Source organism: Ambystoma mexicanum, chromosome 3p (assembly GCF_040938575.1).
Source record: "Ambystoma mexicanum isolate Mex_15411 chromosome 3p, UKY_AmexF1_1, whole genome shotgun sequence".
Lineage (NCBI taxonomy): Eukaryota > Metazoa > Chordata > Amphibia > Caudata > Ambystomatidae > Ambystoma > Ambystoma mexicanum.
In genome coordinates, this window is record NC_090925.1 from 1182624505 (window position 1) to 1182647010 (window position 22506).

Below are 22506 nucleotides of genomic sequence, written 5' to 3' on the forward strand. Positions count from 1 at the left end.
TCGCACACGAACCTCCAGCCACAAACAACCACTACCCCAAAACAACACCAGCCACCTGCAACCACACCGCAAACAACCACACCCCACCAATCCAACACCAGCCACCCGCAATCTCACCGCAAACAACCACACCCCACCAATCCACACCAACAGACACTACACCCCAAACTCATACCACCCAGCGAGCCCGGAGACCGGCGCGCAGACCCGCGAGACCCCAGCCCGTACGCCTACACATGTGCTTCAGGCGAGGCACCGCGCGCTGCTGCCAACCCACCGCGACCAACCCGAGCGACACCCACACTACCACACGCACCTCCAGCCACCAAACCACAAACAACCACCACCCCCAAACCAATACCACCAGCCACCCCACCACAAACCACACCCAGCCAATCCACACCAACAGCCACCCTACCACAAACAAACGCCCCCCACCAACTCACTCCCCGACCCCAGCTCCGCTACTCCCGCCACTACCAATTGCATCCGCCATCCACTCAACAGCCCAACCACCGACCCGAAACACGCCGACCGCACTCCAACGTTCAATCCCCAAACCCCCGGGGGCCCGCACTCCGTCTGCCGCCCCGCTGCATCCCCGGCAGATGTCATGACTACAGATAGAATCAGCGGGCTGGTACACCCCTCTGCACCACTTAGGGGTAGGTTGCTTCATTCTTACACCTGTGGGACACTCAGGCACAGGAAGTCTGGTATGAGGACCGAGGCAAGTTGGTCTTATTGCTGGCGCGCCTGGCGCTTATTGCAACCACAGACATTGTAGAGGCTACATTGCAACCACAGACATTATAGGGGCTAGGTTGCTTTAAACTTCCGTGTGCACTTAAGATGGCGGAGCTTAAGGCCATAGGAATCTGGGAGTTGCTGGGAGTGGCTGGCTATTTAATCTATATAAGCCACGTCCAGACTGCCAGCCATGCTTCGCGTTATACTGCTAACACAGTGTAACGTTTAAAGGCAAGTATCTGTCCTGCAATCAAGATATCCACTCCTGCTAATACTGGTGCTCCTAGATCAGGTAAAAGATGCACAAATATATACCAAATTGGATCTCAGTGGGGCATACCATCTGGTGAAAGTAAAGAGCGGGACGAATGGAAGACCGCCTTTGACACCAAATATGGTTTTACAAATATCAAGTAATGCCCTTTGGGCTCTGCAGTGCCCCCGCAGCATTTCAAAATGTTATGAACTACATGCTACGGTAGTTGTTGAATGTGTGTGCCGTGGTATACATCAATGATATCTTGATTTACTCCGCCACCATTCAAGAACACATTGTTCATGTACGATCTGTCCTTGAAAAACTGCGGCAGCAGCAGCTTTATGCAAAACTGGAGAAATGTTCCTTCCATGTCTCAGAAGTCGAGTTCCTGCGGTTTGTCCTAACACCTCAGGGAATACGAAAGGATAATCGAAAGGTGGATGTGATCGTCAGCTGGCCTTCACTGACTTCCATGAGGGGGGTCCAAAGTTTCTTGGGTTCGCAAATTTTTACCGTCGTTTTATTCCCATATTCTCCCAGTTAGTACACCCGATTACCTCCTTGCTTCGAAAGAACAAAAGATGTGACTGGTCACAAGTAGTAGAAAAGGCCTTTCAAATCCGTAAGCAGAAGTAGACCACGGCTCCAGTGCTGCAACACCCAAAACCGGATCTCCCATATGTGGTTGAGACAGATGCTTCCAATATTGCCATGGGAGCAGTGCTCTCGCAGAAGAACCCAGATACCGGCCAGTGACATACTATGGCATTTTGGTCAAATACGTTTTCTGCATTTGAATTGAACTATGCCATCACAGACAAGGAGCTGTTAACCATCAATGCATGCCCTCAAAGAATGGAGACACTACCATTACCGTCATCACAGACCATTGGAACTTACAATACCAGTGATCAGCCAAGGCACAGTCATCGCATCAACTTAGATGGGCACTATTCTTTGCAGAATGCAATTTTGTAATCACGTACTGAGCTGGAGTACGCAACGGCAAAGCTGACACGCTATCGCATTTAGGAAAAGGAGTGGGCGTTTAAACAATGCCCGAACCAGTAGCCATCATTCCAGGGGACAAGCTCCTTGCGGTACTAAGAACCGCCACCTCTCCTCTGGTAGATCTGAGAGCAGAAATAAAACTCAACATGCCTACAAAAAGACTACAGTAATGGGCTACTGAGGATTCTCAACGTACCGTCCAGGACGGCTTGCCATATTATCAAGGGTGTTTGTACCTCCCCACGCCCACATTGCAGGAACAAGTCATGACAAACTATCATAGCACATTGATGGAAGGACACCTTGGAATCGCCAAGACTATTGCCAAAATTAAGCGTTTATATTGGTGGCCTACTTGGCATAGAGACGTCACACAACACATACTATCATGCAGAGTACAACCATTAGCTATCCTGCCAATGCGTTGGCACACCATTTCGTTAGTTTTCATCACAGAATTACCTCCCTGTAAAGGACATACTACCATTTTGGTCGTGGTGGATCTTTTTCCCAAAATGGCTCATTTCATAGCCTTGAAAGGGCTTCCAACTGCGGCCACCCTGGCTAAAGTCTTCTTGTGATCAACTGCTTTTTGGTCACCCTTTAGCCTGGCTTAGTTAGACCTATCCAAGGACTTTTACTTTCAATGATAACTTTCTACAATTAGAAAAACAAAATATATTAGCAGCAACAGAATGTCTTTATACTTCTGTCAGCATGCACATGTATGACTTTGTCCTATATTTTGCTACATGTCTCTTTTTTCTATTTTTTTCTATTTGTTCTATATTCGTTTGCATTTTCTATGTGTGACTTTGGTGAAAAAATGTACACACATATATTTTGTACTTACAATTTCTTTACAAAAAATATGTAAAAGAACAAGGACAGCCACTTAATAAAAGCTGTTCTTTTGCAGACTAATGATCTAGCATAAGTTGATTATTATGGTTCTCTTATGTACTGCTATCCTTGGTAAATACACAAATTGTGACACCCAAGGATAACGCATTGTCTTTAAACGTAGACTGCATTCAATAAGCGGTAGTCGGCTTAGACTTCTCCAGTCAGGACACCCCCACTCTTTGTACACTAAGGTCTTCTTGGAGCAGATAGTCAGGCTTCACGGTTTCCCCTCCATCTTAATATCAAATTGGGGCAGCCAGTTTTTATCTAAATTCTGTCGAAAAAGCTGCAAAGTGGCAAACATTGACTTACAGTTATCCGCTTATCCATGAGCCATCACCGTCAAACCGATGGACAAACAGAGCGAACCAACCAGACACTGGAACAGTATCTTTGATGCATGCTTCACCGAACAGAAACTACGTGGGTGGATGTGTTATATATAGCAGAGTTTGCATACAATAACTCAACACACTCCTCTATTGGACATAGACATTTCTATGTGCTTTACAGGCGGCATCCACGAACCTCCATCTATGATCCACCGGAAGCATTGGAGATGCCTGCAGTAAAGACTTTACATAATACCATTTCTCAGGTTTTAAAGAAGGCTACCGAACAGCTGTCAACGGCCAAGGAAGCACACAAGAAATGTGCCGACCGTCACCAAAAATAGGCTCCCAATTATCAAGTCGGTTACACCGTATGGCTGGCCTGTAGACATGTTCCTCTCAAAGGGCCACGAAAATTCCATCCCCGGTACTTGGGCCCGAAACCGTGATCAATCCTGTGGCAATGAAACTGACTTTACTTTCGAATCCACCCAGTTTTCCACAAGTCCTTACACAAACCAGTCCAACCCGGCACTCGTGTAAAGGCACCCCCAGCTCCAGTATTAATTAAGAATGAACCTGAGTATGAGGTCAAGAACATACTGGATTCCAAGCTAATCCGGAATACCCTATATTATTTAGTTGACTGGAAGGTGTATGGGCCGCAAGATAGAGCATGGGAACCCAGTAGTAATATTCATGCATCACGCCTAAAAGCTAGGTTCCATCAAAATCATCCAACCAAACCCGGACCCGGGACTTCGTCCTTGAGAGAGGCATTGGGGGGTAGTGCTGTCATGACTACAGATAGAACCTCCCTGCAGGTACACCCCTCCAAACCATTTAGGGGTAGGTTGCTTCATTCTTAGACCCTTGGTACACTCAGGCAAAAGAAGTCAGGTATGAAGGCAAAGGCAAGTTGGGCTTATTCCTGGTGCCCTGGCACTTATTGCAACCACAGACATTGTAGAGGATATATTGCAACCACCGACATTATGGGGGCTGGGTTGCTTTAAACTTCCTGGTGCACTTAAGATGGCCCAGCAGTAGGCAACAGGAATCCTGTGGAGGGTGCTTTCTAGGTGCTGGGAGTGGCTGGCTTCGTGTTATACTCCTAACACATCGTAACATTTACCATCTACTCTCCGTCCTGCAACACAAGACGAAACAGCATTTAAGAGCCAAAGTAGTCAGCTGAAAAGTGAATACAACTCTTTTGAAATGACCCTTTACGCCGCGTAGGCCTTCTGAATCCTGTGTCACCTCCAGCGGCATTTCCAGCACTTTTGTCCCTCATCAGACTTTCAGCAGAGTCAGCTGTTTACTCCTCTTCAGACCGCTGCATCCGAACACCTGAAAAAGAAGGACAAAGCAAGGCAAGACAAACAGGCAAGCAAACCACGCACGGTCAACGCGCAGACAGCTGATAGCTCGAAATAAGCATACGCTAAGAACTTACCCATTAAGACTTCATTAATCAGCTGATATCAAGCTGCTCAGTTAGCTGAACTTTCACTGCAAGCAGCTGGCTACAATAAAGGGAGGGAAGCGCTTGGAATGCCGAAAGCATCACGCTATATCCTAAGCCATACTAGTGTCCAGGTTCCCGTGGAGCAATGTGGACCGCTGGGGACACGCAAAGACAGCACAGAAAAGCACAGACAGAGCGCTGATCCCAATACAAGGCCACTTAAGATTATTTGGCCATACTACAATTGCTATCCACCAAGGACAGTGATGCTGCACCCTCGAGTCACAGCAGGCCTGGATTTGAGACCAGTGAGGAAAATGGTAGTGTGCATTGGTGCCCCTGCGACTGAAAGCAGGACAGAGGGAGTGCCCATCATCTTTTACAATTAGATGAGCTGAGCGCCCATAGATACATTAGAGGAAGGGAACCAGGGAGAGGCTGGGAAGGAAAAGGAAAACACAGAGGCTCATAAGATGTTGTTTGTTCTCTCACATTAGGTGCAGTCCTGACATCAATCCAACACTCCAGTGTTACCCACCATCTTGAGGCTCCAGGAGTTCGTGCAGAGACCAGGTAAGCGTAACACAAGATTCTATAGACAAACTCTGGCTCTACAATAGCCTTCATATACTTAAACTCACCCCTTTATACTGAGAGTACTTGAACAGGTGTGTGCCAGTGAAGCTCACAAATATTTTTATTATTTTATTATTATGCATTTGTAAGGCGCTTATACAGCAATTATAATCAGAGTGCCCAGCCCACAGCACACATCTGAGGCACGGGGTAGAGGTAAATCTTTTATGCTTACTTTTCACCACTCTATAGCTCCCAGCACTGTACTCACAAATGGGAACATATACCTCAATATAATTGGCTCTACCCACAAGAAGAGCCATTGTCTAAGTCATAGCAGCACACTAACAGGGTTCTGTTCAATTTATTTGGTCCAGTGAGAAAATTCCCTCATTGAGTTCAAGTGCTATGCCAACAAACAGGATGATGTACCTCAGTTTATTTGGCTTTGTAACCAGCACAGCCCCTCTCTAAGTCCAAGTTCCATGCTCAGATTCTGGATCCTCAATATATTTTAGCTCTTCCATCCCCCAGCGCCACTCTGTATGTCCTAGATCCATTTTCACAAACTGGAGGGTCTAGCTCAATACAATTGGCTTCATCAACCAACCAGTGGTACTACTCTCCAAATCCTCACAACCTTCAATGTATTTGCCTCTACGGATGGAGCCACTACTTCGTTTTAGTGCAATCTCCCACTTTTCCATATCTTTCCGTTGCTCAGTCATATACAAGGGTTATGGCTGTGCTCAGTATGTGTTTGTCCAAGCATCCTATGACACACAGATGAACAACAATGTATCTCTCCTGCCCTAGCTACATGGAGCAATACGCTGTGCTCTACAACCACCAAAATAAGGCTATGGTACTACTGTGTGGTATGGTTACTGGTGCCAGTGTGTCAGGTGGATTTGTGCCAGATACGGGTGTTGCTGGTTTGGGAAGACATTTGAGCAAGCTTAGAGTGAGGAAGTGATGAGGATCTCTTGCTAGCGCATGACTGGCAATTAACTAGTTTGTTCTTTGACACTCCTTTATTGCTGCGATCACTGATGGACAAGTATGCTGCAGTAGCAGGGTCCATAGCATATGTTATGCGCTCCTTAAACACATCATTGTGTCACAACCTACCGTGCTTGTGCATGAAGTAGATGCTCAGGGCACTTCTCTCTGCGTTACTCTCTTAACATCTGTATTCTGACAGAGATGGCTTAATCCTCTGCCTTCCTCCCTCTTGACATTCTTACCCTATGGTAACTTGAAGTAGTCACACACCTGCAACCATATTTGCAGCAATGTCTTTAGTAGAGGTAACTTCAGGCCCAACTTCACCTTTGCAAGGAAAGCCTGAGTCTGCCGTATCTCCTCTACCTGCGCAGCCAATGGTCCAGTGTCCCTGGTCTCCTCCTTTTGAACCATCCATGTTGGGACCACATGCGACTCCTATTTAGGGTGATCATTGGTGTCCTGCAGCACCAACACCTGCCACTCTCCCATATGCCTGTTTTCCTTCTGCACCTCTGTCGCTACTTCTCCCTGCTGCTGCGGGGGTACTGCCAACACAAATCCAAGACCAATGTACATGCACATGTTATGTAGGTGCAAATGATGTGGCCCTGCAACTATTGCAATCTCTATGTGATTGGTAGCCTCATACTTCACAGCATGCAACCAAGCCAGCTCCTTCGACAAATGAGTTTGGGCCAAGTTCACCCTGTCCTGAAATGGTCACCTCCAAACGAATAGCCTCTGCCACCTACTTCTAAATCTTCATCTCACCCTCCACACCCACATCACTCATTCCTTATAATTTGTCCCAACCTCTTTCTACCCCATCTTTACCTCTGTATCCCGACTACCTAAACCCGTGGTACAGATATTGAGGTGTAGTCCAGCTCAATGTGATCTCCCCAGAGCCTTCCTTCAAATAAATGGACATGAAGCCTAAGGTAACAATGTATAATACCCAAAGCAAGTGACACGCAATACTCTCACAACATTTATTTTATTGCTAAATAACGTATTTATAATGGATGATTGGTCAAGGGGAGGAATCACACACAAATAGAAAAGAAAAAAGGGATAAAACAGGGATCAAGAAACACCAAACACCACAAACAAATACATACGGATTAGCAGGGTTGAAACAAGATGTACAAATGCCACAAACAACTAACACCATTCAGGCCCTGGCATGGCAGACTTCTTTCCTCTTTGACCGACCCTCCAAGGTCCAACTCAGGCCCTTTCTCTCAGCTATCTTTTTCTCTACTTGTGGTGTCCCCCAGGGGTCTCCCTGGTTTTTCAACCTATACCTGGCACTTCTTGCCCACTGCTCTGCTGCTCTAACTTTCATTGCTATGCGGATGACACTCAGCTCATTTTCAGGCTACACTCGGCCACCTCCACTCCGTCTCTCATCTCTGAATGTCTGTCTGCTATCCAGGAGTGGTGTGCTGCCAATGACCTCTGCCTTAATGCCAGTAAGACTGAGATTCTCCTCATCGGCACACCCACTCCCTCCTATCCTGTCACTCTCTGCCCGGCCTCTCTTTGCCCTCTACCTGCTCCAACATGTGAGGCTAAAAACCTTGGGGTCATCTTTGACTCCACACTCTACTTCTCTCCTCACATCTCAGACATCTCAGCTGCACCTCCTCAAAGGTATTCTGCCTTTCCTCTCCTTCCCCCAGAAGCTCACTGTCTCCAGAGCTCTGGTTCTCTCTAGGCGGACTACGGCAACAGCCTCTTTCTAAATCTGCCTTCCTCTACTCTCCGCCCTCTGCAACTCATCCAGAACAGGACTGCGAGACTTGTCCTTGGCCTCAAGCCCAGGGATTGTATCTCTCCAGGACTTAAATATTTGCAGTGGCTCCCTATGGCTGTGAGGATCAAGTTCAAAACCCTCTGCATTGTCCACAAGGCGTTCTGGAGCCTGGGGCCTCAATATCTTCAACTCTCTCTTGCTAAATATCTTCCTTCTCGAGCCCTTCACTCACCCGCCTCCAACTCCCTCAGGGTCAATCGCTTCTCCAAGCAACGAGTTGGTGGTAGATCTCTTTCTTCGGCTGGAGCCTCCCTCTGGAACAGCCTCCCTGCCTCCTGAATCTTGAGGAGAACCATCTCCGCTTCCGGAAGCACCTCAAAACCTTTCTCTTTGCTTCTGCCTTTTCTCCTCCTCTCCCCTGCTGACCTCCTGGCTGATTCGGAATCTGCACTGGTTAAATGGCCACTCTCTGATCCTGGTCCCAGGTCCCAGCCCCGCCAGTCACAAACACCTGCACTGCCTGCCTGGCATCCCCCGCACTTGGGGACTGTGTCTGTATCCCTTCAATCCCATTTCCAGTACTTGACGCCTGATGTCTGCACTCACCTTTGCACTTGCCACCTGCTGGCCGTTACTTTCATTATTGTTATTATTCTATTCCCATATACTGCACTGTCCCTTCACCGTTTCCCCCACATTTTCCCCCTTCCCCCATCCCATGCACTTGTGCAATCTGAATGACACCTGGCCTAGTATGATCGTTGTCTGTCGTCCCTTTGTCCCCCCCTTGCCTCGTCGTGCCTTGAAACACTTGTGTGTAGGCTCGTTATAAATGCCATAGCATATCATATCATATCAACACGTTCCTCAAAACTCTCCTAAAGCACTCCAAAACACGTACGCTTGTTACCCTGTCTTAACAGCCAAACTAAACCCACATAGGTAGTAGGAAGTAAGCTGGGCCTTAGTAGGATCTCTTTGGTGCCAGATCCAATTGTATTCCTCAGTCCAACAGTGCCTTACCTTGCCCTTAAGTATTTCAAACTCTACCTGCCCCATCCAGGGCAACAAAGGGTGAATGTTGTCTGTGTTTGTGTGTGTGTAGGGTATACCCTCCACACAATTTTTTTAATGACTGCATCTTAGTGTTAGTATATGTATCTCCATCTGCGCAAATATTAATATTGAGGTGATATGACCCGAAGCAGCCCGTCACCATAGCTAAGGGTGTGAGCAAAGCCCGGTGCCAAGGGTCATATTGCCACTAGCACTCGCGAGTAACTACACAAGTGTGCTAAGTGGGATTGAAAAATGTGATTAATTGAAAATAAAAAAATTAAAAAACGTACCTTTAGTCAATCTTTTGATGTTGCGTCAGGAACAGGAGTCCGTCTTCAGTGTTGATTAATATAATCAACACTAAAAATAGACTCTTGCTGTGGCTTGGAGGACAAAAGAAAGCTATGTTTATGTGTTATTAATCTCACTTCGCCTTTAGCACCAGCGTGTAGGTACTCATGGGTGCTAAAATCCGTATGGGAGGTGGGACGGAGCAAGAGACGGAAGGTGGAAGGGTTCATACCCGTGGCCGAGCTTGGAACGCAGGCTTATACCTGAGAATACAATCCACCTTCCAAGCTTCCTGATTGGCCATAACCCCTGGCCAGAATGCTAATGCTGGTTTGTTCATAATAAAAATAAAACAAACACCCATTTCTTCTGTTTAATTATTCAATCACCCTCTATTTGATGGAAAAACAGGACTTACATAGTTCAAATTCGAACTTATGCAGATAAGGCACAATGAGATAACATTAACTGACCCGGATCACACACTTCAGATACAGGGGATTTAATATAGTCCACAACTTCCAGACTTGACCACATCTTCCCAGGTCTAGTTGGCACAAATGTGTTCATGTTTGGGATTGAAAGAAACTCTATAGAGTTGACTCATAAGGTACAAAACGCATGCTAAAGAGCTTGACAAATATATGAGCCTTTAAAGAAATAGTTTAAATAAAAAGACTATGTTTTGGTTCACCCCTCCCCCATCTTGATTGGAAGACTACAACTACCACAATATAAACTCATTTGTGTCAGGTAGCCTATGTATTGTAACAGCATGCATCCTCCGAGCAATGCTCTTCTGGACAATTAAATACAGTGATGTCTAAGTCTAAACAAGCCCTCCACCCCCATTATACACTTGATGGCTTCTCTACCTCTCTTTGAAATTGTGATACGGTCAAAACAAAACAAAAACAAACAATAGAATCACTAAGAGCTACCTCTGCACGATAGCTCGCCATGCTGTGTGCCCCAGTACAAACTGTGGTAACCCAGGTTCAAATACTGTCAGCTGACCCAAGCACACTTTTTAGGGGCACTCTGTTTCAATTCGGCAAAAGGAAGGGGTGTAGCCTGTCAAGTAAGTCCTGCATGGCCTTTGCCCATTTGCAGCCCTAATCTGCCTCACTTTTATTTATGTATTTAGTTTATTCAAGTTATACAATTTAACTTTACACACATAAGGATTCATCAAATTCGACAGTAAAACAAATGCAGCACATTACACATTAATTCCAATTCACATCAAATCAAATAGTATGACGTATATAAAATCATATCACATAGTAGAAATCGAATTAATACACTAGAAGGAGAAGAATGAATACTCATATCTATAAAATTCATCATCAAGTACATAATGCAGTCAAATAAAAAAGTTTGATACAACCAATCACGGCCAACAATTGGTGCATTACATAGAGGGAATTACTTTTTTAAAATGTATTTATTTATACTGCGCCAGTAGCCCGTGGGCATCGGGGCGCAACAATTACACGCAGGGAACGACCATTAAAGACAGGACAAGCAAGGTTGCTGATTCAAAGAAAAAGGCGCGGGTAGGAGCTACTTGAACAGGGAGGGCTTTGGCTTCTATCACATTCCTTACTTTTGTTACCACCAAGGTTAATGATAAACTCTGTCCCGAGACACATCTTAGCTGGAACCCTTCACAACTGATGTCATCTAGGTCATTTACATGCGACTTATAGAAGACCAGATGTGTGGGCCCCATAGTGGAGCATGATGTCAAGACATGACGTGCAGGTTCCGCTTGATTGCCCCTGTGGCACAGTCTACATGTCCTTTTACCCAAGGGTTATCCCTACCATTCACATATGTTCCCCAACACTTTCAATGAATTCAAACTTATTAGCATGAAAGTCCTTCTTAAAGCGGGGGCAGGACATTGAAATAGATATTGCTTGAAGGCATGGTCAAATGTATATAGTCTTGACACTTGGCTCGGTTTAAATTATGAAATTAACCTCCACAGTTGTTGAAGCTAGGAAAACATGACCAATTCAAACCTCAAGACATTACCTTCAAACCTGGGGGCAGGTTATCTAACACTTCTGCCTGTGCTGCAAATTTAGCCAATGTATTTAGTACTAGTTTTGCCGCTCGGGTACTCTAACATGGAGTAAAACAAAACGGTTTTTTTCTAAGCCGTATTGCACTAAGGTACAAATTCATCAGAATGCTTTTGTGGCTAATGCACTGTATACCAATAAAACGAAGTATATTTACTATATCTATGCAGATAACATGGTCAAAAAACAGACTGATTCTTTTATGCTTTAGGCAAAACATTTATATATAAATACCAGATACCCTTGGGTTATGTGTACCATGTAACTATAAAACGGATTGTACAAGCAGCAAATCTAGTGTTCTATTAATTTGCTCATGTTTTTGCAGAAGCAGAACAGTTAGATAATCTGTTCCCTAGTCTCAAAGCTTCAACTGTACTTTCTTGCATTCTCTCAAGTGTTCAGAAACAGTTGAACTGCAGGATGCTGATGCTTTAATTGTAGCATAAATGGGTACGATAACACATATTAGCCATTTTGCATAAACTAGTATTTTAAAGCAAAACGTGAACCTATTGTAGACCCAGTGAAAAGGTCAGTTTTTTATAGTATTTACACAAAGGCAAAACTATCCATAGTGCAAAATAAATATGCTTGTGATTTATTTTGCACCAGAGCCAGGTTTGATATAATGCTAACGTCATTCTATATTAGCGCTAGGCAAACATTTCCCTGATGCAAACATGCATTCAAATTATATTTTTTTCACTAGTGCAAGTTTTGGCCTTGTGCTAATACATTGCACATTTGGACTTGCATCAGTGCAAAGTTTCTGTTTTCTGGCGCCATATCTGCAGATTCCGATGCATAATTGCTTTCAAAATTGAAGCAATTTGACATTGTTCGAAATTGTTTCTTTTATCAGAAACATGTTTTCTCATATGGTATTCTACTGCGTTGCCTTTGGGCTGTTCACAGTCATGCTATATCACGTGGATCTAGTTTCATTGCAACGTGTATCTTCCTGGCCTAGAGCTGAGTACACCTGTGTATAGAAAAGTCGACAAACCTGTATGTTGACTTCATTGCTTGAACGTTTCTCATACAAACTGCTTCTGAGGTGAAAATTGTGAGTCAATCAGTCAGCTACATAGCCACCATGCCATTACCATGCGTCACACCCTCATGACTTGCTTTATCCCAGACTCACAATTTGACACATGCTAAAAAAAACAGAAACACACAAATACAGGGCTGGTTTAAGGCCCGAACTGGATGTTGCATGTGCTGTGGGGTGTCAGGGTGCACTCTCTGTGACTTTAGCATCCCATCAGCATTTTGGTGGAATGTTAAATCAACACAAATGCTGGGTTAGCGTGGTACATCACCGAATTGGCATTGTGACAGATTGCGACGCCGTAGCAACTCTAGGCCCTGTCTAGCAGTGAACAAGGCCCCTCACTTAAGGCAGGTTATATTCTGGGAAGGGTACCCTGTGGCGCAAGCAGTACATTTACCACCCGAGGTCCTCGGAAGCAATGTTTGATCCGCGCCATAATCTTGTGTTTCCCCTTCATCTCGACATGTTGATTTATTTTTGTTAAAAAGATGAAGCAAAGGGGACATTATGCACATTTCATAAAGCTTTTTGCACTGTTAAGAAGACACACGATCATGCTGTGTGAGGTTCAGTAGCATGACTGAGGCCATCGCAGATAAGTGAACACAGCCAAAGTGTGCAGCGGCCTTTATTCAACCTCTGTTTACCACTTGTCCGACATATGAGCGCATTTTGAAAAAGAATTACCCGATGAGTTAATTGATGTTACTGCATACGGTAATTTCTGAAATATGTGAAATCTGCGGTAGTACTACTAGCGGTAGGCACTGCCCACATGCCAATGGAAATCAAAAATGGGTACGAACTGAAGTGGGTGCAGGACTCTGAATCCTGCAGCCCTTTCCTGCTACCGCATGCTTACTGCTTGTGCTAAAAATAAACCAGTTTGGCAATATTCTCGAAGGCTAATGTCCCCAAACTTGTTATGAGGCCACGAGTCTCTTTGAGCATGTGTGTAACCCTGTGTTAGCTTACACTCCTACTTGAAGTACTGTTTGACCCATTGTCAGCGAGTATTTTTTATAAATATAACCAAACAATTATACTTTACATACAATAAGCACTCTTTAAACCAGCCATATGTTTGACTTTGTCATCATGATCATTCCAAAATACCAAATCGTTTGATGAGTCTTTTGTGGTGAAAGAACCAGAACTTCGTCACACGAGTTGGGGTGGACGGAATCTTAGTAAGGTGCCATCATGGCTATTTGATATGGGGCATTGCCATCTCCAATAATGTATAACTATACCCAAGGTTTCAAGGGCTGATGGACTTTTTGCACTTTTTGAAACAACCCGCATACTTGTCTATCTATTTTGTTTTGAGTAAGTGCAATACTGGGACCCTAATATGCCTAGAAGGCATCGTCATTAAGCTGAACAGAGAGCTGGGGTACAGTCCATCGGGGTGAAAGTGAAAGGCAAACAAGTGACAACTAAAGTCAGTCCATGAACAAAGATAATGCAATCTGCATAAAGTAAAAAAAAAAAAGAAAGTATGTTAGCATAACATTAATAAGGATTACAATCCAGTACAAACTGAGGGTGAGGAGAAAATAGCAAATGCAGCACCCCGAACATGGTACACTGCATTTAAGCAATAGTGTCTGCCTCCACGGCCACTCAAATTGACAGATTACACCACCATAAATATTAAGCTTCACAAAGCTATCCTCAAGCACCACAGTGAAACAGAAATAACCAAGACACCACCCCACTTGTAGACGAGATGTTTAACTCCTCTCCCAGTCATCCACTCTCAACCCTTCACCAAACATCAGCACCCTGATCAATGCACACGACCACATGCAGATGGACACGGCACACTCAGTGCAGCCACTCGGTTTCAAAGTCACCAGACGCATGCACAGAGTGACAGCAGCTGCCTTTGCCTCCCCTACTCTCCTCCTCATACTCCTGCGGCTGACTCCCACCCAGACACAGCCCTCGCTAACTTCAATCTCTCTATCTCTAACACCCTTGATACTCTTGCCTCTGTCATGAGGGTCTGACTGAAGCCTTCCAAAAAGTGCAATGCGTGGGACAACTCTGATCTGGCTGCCTTTAAACGCAAGTGTAGGACAGCTGAGTGGAAATTGAATGCGTCAGGCGGACCCTCTGATAAACTGGCCTGCTGCCTCCTTCAAAGTAAATATCGACTCTGCATTGACACCAAGAAAGGAGTCTTTATTGAAGCCTGCATCTCTGCGGCATCAAACAACACGGCTAAACTTTTCAAATTCTGTAAAGAACTGGACAATCCTGCCTCAGCCTCCTCTTCTGTCACACCCATCCAAGAGCTTAGCTCGGTCCTGGCTGGACATTTCACCGCAAAACCCAAGACATCCTTTCCTCTCTCACTTCCACACCACCTCATGCACCAACACCTCTGTAGCCTCCCCTGGCCCTTTCACCACTTCTCCTCTCTTCTCTCACTCCCATCACACCTGATTAGGTCACCAGAGAAGTCCAGTCTATGAAGTCATCATCCAAACAAGTGGACCCCTGCCCATCCAAAACCATAAAGGACAACATTGACTCCCTCACTCCAGCCTTGGCTGATCTCTGCAATCTCTAATTTTGCCACTGGAGTTTTCCCAACTTCTCTTAAGCACTCCCTTGTGCACCCTCTCCTTAAGAAACCCTCTGCCGACCCCTTCATTCCGGCAAACTACCGCCCCATCTCTATCACCCCTTTCCTTGGCAAACTCGTGGAGAAGCTGACTATCTCTCAGCTAACCCTCCTACTGAATCTGCTGGTTGCACCACGACCATCAGTCTGGCTTTAGAGCATCCAGAAGCACCAACACTGCTCTTCTGAACATCCGTGAAGACCTACTCTCAAATCTTTACACTAACGTTCCCTCTGCCCTCATTCTGCTTGACCTCTCCTCTGCCTTTGACACAGTAAACCACAACATCCTGATTGCAAGTCTCCGTGACACCCTGGAAATCACAGGTCAGACTCTGGCATGGTTAACCTCCTTCCTTTCCAAATGCCCATCCCAGGTGGAACCTGGGTCCTTTCTCTCTACTATCACTCTGTCAACCTGCAGCGTTGCCCTGGTTTCCCACCTATCCACCTTCTTCAATGTCTACATGGCTTCCCTGGCACATACAATTGCCACTTTCATCCCTACCTTCCAGTGTTATGCTTATGACATGCAATTATCCTTCAGGCTACCCTCTGCCACCTCCTCTACTTCGCTCATATCTGACTGTCCGCAATTTAGTCATGGTATGCTGCAAATGACCTCTGGCTCAATGCCAGTAAGACTGAGATTGTTTGCATTAAGACTCCTGCTCCCTCTTTCCCACTCTCACTCAGTCTGGCCTACATTGGCCCTACGCCCGCACCCACCTGTGAGGCAAAAAACCTTGGGGTCATCTTCGACTTCACTCTCTCCTTCTCCACTCACATTTTGGACATCCCTAAAAAGTCCAACTACCAGCTGCACCTCACCTGAGGTACTGTTCCTTTTCTTATCTTCCCCTAGTGGCTCACTGTCTACAGAGCCCTGGTTCTCTGGAGGATGGACTACTGCAACAGCCTCTTTCTCAACCTCCCTGCCTCTGCTTTGCACCCTGTGCAACTCATTCAGAACAGAACCGCCAGACCTGTCCTTGGCCTCAAGCCCAGGGACTCCATCTCTCTGGTGCTGACATCCCTTCACTGGCTCCCCGTGGCTGCAAGGATCAAGTTCAAGACCCTCTGCATTGTCCACAAAGATTTCTGTGGCCTGGCACCTACCTATATTAAACAATGCCTACCTAAGTACTGTCCCTCCCGACCCCTCCGCTCATCTACCTCCAATCTTCTGTGAGTGAGCCGGTTCTCCAATCAGAGATTTGGAGGGAGATCTTTATCCTCCGCAGCGGCCTCCCTCTGGAATAGCCTCCCTGCCGCCCTCCATCTTGAGCCTGATCTCCTTAAGTTCTGGAAACTCCGTAACACATTCCTCTTCTCTTCTTCCTTCTCTCCCTCTACCCTGCTAACCTCTCTCTCTGCTCTATCCCTCTCTCTCTCTCCTTTTCCACACAGCTTGCCGACTGGCCACAGGGTGTACCTCTGAGCCTCACAGGTCCCTGGCACCCTCGCCAGTCCTCTCACACTTGCCTTCGGGCCTGCACTTGCCTCATCGCTACTGCACTTAGTCAATGACCCATGAGAATGCCATCTCTCAGCACTTACACCGTTTCTGACTGACTGGGCACACTTGGATTCCCCCCCACTGCAATTGCCCCACCTCTCCTGTACCATCCATGCACTTGCACAATCTGAACATACCATGCCTTGAAGGTCCTATATCTATCTGCCCTGTCTCCCCTCCTTGCATGGTGGCACCTCAACGCACTTGGAAAAACTGCAGAATCGTTGTCAGACCTATTTGCTGTTATCTACACTGTTAATTGTATTATGTGCACTTACTCTGTCTGTGTAGACTTGTATCTTTCAGAAATTCAAGGGGTCTGAATGACTATTTTTTCCCCTTTTTCCCTCCCTCCTTGAGTGCTTTGAACACTTGCCTTGTTTATAGGCGCTTTACAAATAAACATTACCACACCATACCATACCACTGAAAACAATGGCTCAACAGACCTATGTGCTCTGCAATCAAGTATGAGTAAGCACTCACTGATGGCAAGTGGCATATCCTCAAACCAGAAAATGTAGCTGAAAGTTGCAACTATAAAAGAACCTCACCATCCTGAAAACATTCCCTCAGCATGAAGGCAAACTATCTGTATAGCCAAGGCCACCATATATAACCACTGCCTCCAACAAAATCATCTGCTCTAGCAACTTGAAGCGTTGTTTGTGCTAGATGTAATTACAAATAATAATCTCAGACCAAATAATCGGACAGACTCAAAGAATATGGCAAAGTACTACTTTATTATCAATTTACTAACACAGGGTGATCTCGCAGACATCGGACTGATGCATGCACACTTGCATATCATTTTGATTACATAGAGGTCTTATACCCCAATATGCGTCATCAATGCCATCATTCTACATGGCAAAATACAAAACCTATCAAAGGAAGGAATTGGTTAATGGGAACATATCTACTTATAGAACATATAAGGATTAGTACATCATTGACTACCCCTTATCTGTAGGGCACACCCTGAGCTACCTCTAAATATGTATAGAACTGATTATAGCGAACAGAACAACAGTAGATTTTGATTGGTTGGCATAGTATCCCAACCTTGGACTTCTGACTCTTTAGCAACAAGTATGTGAAACAAAAACAAGGTGTTTGAATCCCATCAGACTACTCCCAATTTTGCCAATTAGACTATCATCTCTCGTTTGTATGCCATAAACCAAAGTCTTTCATTTGTAGTTGACCTTGTTGCCTGTTCACTGTCCTGGAACATTCAAGGGAGTGTGAGCATACCACTATCTTAGCTTAAGGATCTAATGAATAGCCTTTATTTTTGACTCCTGAGTCACGATTGAAGAGACCACGAATGTGTCCATTTCAGCCTCCTATTTACTGCTATTTTATTTAATTTTGCAGGGTGCTGTTGCTCCTCTTGCGCTCTAGAGACTTGCTCACTCTATCTCACATGAACTATGTATACTTTTAATTGACCAGCAGTTTGGCTCTCACAGATGTGTTCTTTTTCTACTATCTATAAAGAATGTCCCCCTTTCGGAGCTTATGTGCATACACCCTTTGTGCTTTGTGCTCATCCTTTAAAAATAGTATTGTTAACTCAGGGCCAACATTGACTCATCGTTGGCTCTGCACACAGAGCCATTTATCCGTGTTTTCTGATTCTACAGCCTTGGCCTGTCTCTGAGGTTGGTTAAGTTCAGCGTGAGCCAGCATCCATTTTCCTACTATGGCCATCCTTGCTGTTATATATTCCTCCAAAGCATGCTTTTATATGTTTTCTTTCTAACTTGCATATTTACAGCTATTGGTCAGTAAGTTGCTTCATCTTCTTTAGATTCATGATTACTCTAGCTTCAGGTACATGTTATTTTCATATCATTTTAATATAGGTTAATATCTCTTCTTTATGACATCAATTTGTCCTCAGCAGATTTCACTTGAACGTACATTCATAAGATTCATTGACGCATTCTGTCTTCTTGGTAGGTGACATCCTTCCATATAGAATTCTTCCATGCAACATCCTCCAAACTTTCAGTGTGAGGTTACATTCCGTATGGCTGTTTGAGTGCATACCATATCTCATACACTACATGCGGTATGGGAACCAGGCAGGGGGTCCCATTAATTGCTTTTCTCTGACTAGTCCAATATGACGGCTGTGAGGGGGTGGGAACTGGCAGGATAACGTTGATCTGCTCCTCTACATTCCCCCTTCTGTTCGAATTTCCAACCAAATTCTCTTCTTCCATGGTCCTTTTCTCCTTTTCATCACGTTTCAGCATCTTCTCTTCAACTTGCTTCTTTTGTGGGATCCAAATCTTTGTCATACCTCTCAGGTGACCTGCATTTTTTATGTGCTCATCCACACACCAGGTCCTGTGGCAGCACTCTCCAGATGGTGAACAGAATATCCAGTGTCCTACATATATTTTCCAATCCTTGGGGTAACTGGAACTTGGTTCCTGGAGGTTAAAGGGTACTTTTCTTTATATTCTCATGGATACCAGCTTTATTTTGCATTCAATGTCAATCATTATCTTCATCCCAATAGTTTTCTTGGCTGTCTTCTGACACTGTCCTAAGATGAATTTATTTATTTATTTACGTTTGCAGTTGTATAGCACACACAAACCATCAGGCATCAGGGTGCTTGTGGAAACCAGTTACATGTGGCACGCAGACAGATAGGGTATATATTCAAACATATTGTTTACATGTGATAGAATCAAATTGAAAACATAACAAACATGTATCAGAGCCGTTGCTGGGAGAAGGTTGGGTACATATTTAGACACATAGCGTTACATATGCAAGAAGCATGTTGAATAGCATACCGTTACTACACAGCCACGGTCCCAAAATGTATTTTTTTCTCATAGACATAATTGAGCTACAGCTCAAACCGGTGGACGGATTTCCACCAAATTTGTGGCAGGAGCAGCAGCTTAGTCCCAAAAACGTGCTTTTGTTAATTTGGTCTAAATTTGTCCAGTAGTTTTTTTTATATACGGCCAAAACGTAAGGCAAAATAATTAGTGATATCTTTGTCTGCTCCGCGACACACTTCCCTGTTCGCTCCGTGGACAGGACACCGATTGGCTAGTCAGCTTGTGTCATGTCCGCGGACAGGCAACATGTTCTCTGATTGGCTGGGGTGAGGCGTGAGGTGCGTCACATTGTTTTGATGCGCCCACCATCTTGGATCCGCTGACAGCGTGGCTCGAACAGAGGGAAAATGCAATTTTGGGGAGTGTGGTTGTGTGCAGAAGTGCTTGGGGAGGGTTGGGGAGTAAGAGATGGGTAAAATAATGTATTTGTTTAGGTGGCAGGTGCTCCTGATGTGTTCACCATGTCTGCCGTCATAGCAGTTGTCCACAGACATAATCAATGCACTACTGGCTATTTTACTTTAGTATGATGATGGTTTTGGGTTGTTAGTAGAAGATTGTAATTAATATCCCCTATAAGCAGCCCACATACTACAGTCATAATATTTGGTATTATAGGTGTGTTATGCTGTGGTGGTTGTGACCAGGGCCTAGAGTCTTGGGTGCAGGGCCGAAGGCTATAGGCCGTAGACCATGCACCCAAGATTGTACTCCCTGGACACAACCACCGCAGCATAACAGACCCATAGAATCAAACACCCATCAATATCCAGAACGCAAAAGTTTGCGTACTGTTTCATTTGTAGAGTTTGTATGTGAAGTTTTGGTTAGGCTATGCAGTTAAGAGTGTAGAGTTTGTAATAAGACTGCGTAATAAGATACCTTTGGAAGTAAATATTTTGGATTGTGGTGTATGATTGTGTACATTTTCTTTGATATCCAATGGTAAATAAACTACTTTGCCACAAATGCCTTACACTAATTTAGAGGGAGGTAATTTTGCTGTTTTTGTTGAAGGCGCACTGACAGCGCAGTGGTGAACAGAGGAAAAATGCAATTTTGAGGAGTGTGTTGGTGTGCAGAAGTGCTAGGGGAGGGTTGGGGAGCAAGAGAAGCGTCAAATACTGTATTTGTTTAGGTGGCAGGTGCCCCTGATGTGTTCACCATGTCTGCAGTCATAGCGGTTGTCCGTGAATATAATCAATGCACTAGTGGTATTTGACTTTAGTATGATGTTGGTTTTGGGTTGTTAGTAGAGGGTTGATTGTAATTAATATCCTCTGTAAGGAGCCCACATACCATAGTCAAAATGTTTGGTATTATAGGTGTGTTAGGCAACACACACACATGGTTTGGTACTTCAGCTGAGGTACTTTTAAACTTTTGTATTTCTGTTTTGTATGTGTTTAATTGAAGGTTGCTATGTTTACAGTAGTTGGTAGTTTGTGGTAAAGCTAATGCATTTTTTAAGTGGCTTTCACTTCCAAAATACTTTCTCTGGATATGCTCTATTTCTTCGAGTAGTTGTTCGACTGTACCATGTAGAAGATTGTTATTTAAATTGGCTAGTGCTAAAGCAGGACTTTTAGCATAGTAGTGTTTATGGACCAGATGTTTAGTTGCATGATGTGTTGATATCATTTTGATATGATGGAAGGTGGTTTTGCAAATAGGTCCTGAAAAGCAGGATAATGAATGTGCTTGTAGTCCTGTGTATTTGCGCACTTAACAGGCATACATATATTGTAGTAGTTTCATTTTGATTTTGTCTTTGCTTTTTACATACTGATTGAGGAAGTGGCATAAAGATTAGAAAGATTTTTTGGCAATGTTACACATTGATGTGTACGGCCATTTGTAGACTGGACGTTTTGGTTTATTAGAATGGAGAGGTGATACTGAGTCTTTTGGGGATATTTTTGTGAGCAGAGTTTCTTGTTTCATAATGGTGTTATTATGTTTTTCATACCCTCGTCCACAGCTATGTATGGCAATTGGGTTTGTTTGCTTTTGTTTATATGCTTCTTCATGAAAATATGGTTCTGTTGTCGTGGTGTGACTCCATTCACCTCCACAGATATTTAAGGAGTTATTTTTGTTGATATTCAGTTTATTGAGAAGTGTTTTTTGTAATTTGGTAGTTAGTTTTGTTAGTGGTTTCATTCTGTTTAAAATAAAATAGATAACTTCCTTTTCAGAGAGCTTATGAGAGCTTTTAGGATTACTTTTCTATGGTAGGTTTTAAGGGTTGTCCATGATTTCTCTCCTGTTTTATAAAGTTCTGAAGGAGTCTGTGGCTGAACTTTTTTTGTAAAATATTTTTTTTGGTATGGTTAGTTGCTACTTGTCAGGTACTGTTAGGATACAGTGATATAATCTGAGACATTAGGTCTGGGGAAAATTAGTATAGAAAGGTTTTTGGAAGCTATTATGAGTTTAATTTTAAAACAGCCAATTTTGCCCTTAACATTCATTGCAGTCTATGGAGAATGCCCCAAGCCAAGATGGAGGTCCTCAGTCTAAGTTCTGATTGGCTGGTGATTGTTTATAGGGAAGACAATGAACATTCTAAACTGCCTTTCATCGTCTTTGCCCAGCTGAGAGGTCGCATATTAAGCTGCTCCTGCTTAACTTGTTCAGGGGTTTCAAGTTTCAAGCGGTCGAGCGGCTTATTTGGAAAAGCAAACAGGAATCTTGCGGAGATTCATTTTGGCACTGAACAGGAGTAAGAAGATTTCGAGTTATCCAAGAAAAAAGAAAGGTTTCAAAGACTCTCCACAAGATAAGTTCTTTTAAAACTCAAGACTCTTTCTATATTGTCATTGTAGAAGATTTAATCTGATTTTCAAGTTCATATGAAAAATATTTACTAAGAACTTTATTGCTGTCGCATGTTTGGCT

General features: G+C 44.2%; 1 protein-coding gene across 4 annotated transcripts in view; it reads left to right on the forward strand.

Moving 5' to 3' along the window:
- The window catches only part of LOC138581337 (F-box/LRR-repeat protein 21-like), a 150326-nt gene that overhangs the window by 46417 nt on the left and 81403 nt on the right, over positions 1–22506 (forward strand). For 2 of the 4 annotated variants that reach the window (XM_069652598.1, XM_069652599.1), the window contains one exon: positions 5227–5302. The exons of the other annotated variants lie outside the window; for them this stretch is intronic. In XM_069652598.1, coding sequence (XP_069508699.1) covers positions 5227–5302 — 76 coding nt within the window. The remainder of the gene's footprint in view (positions 1–5226; positions 5303–22506) is intronic. 4 annotated transcript variants of the gene reach the window in all.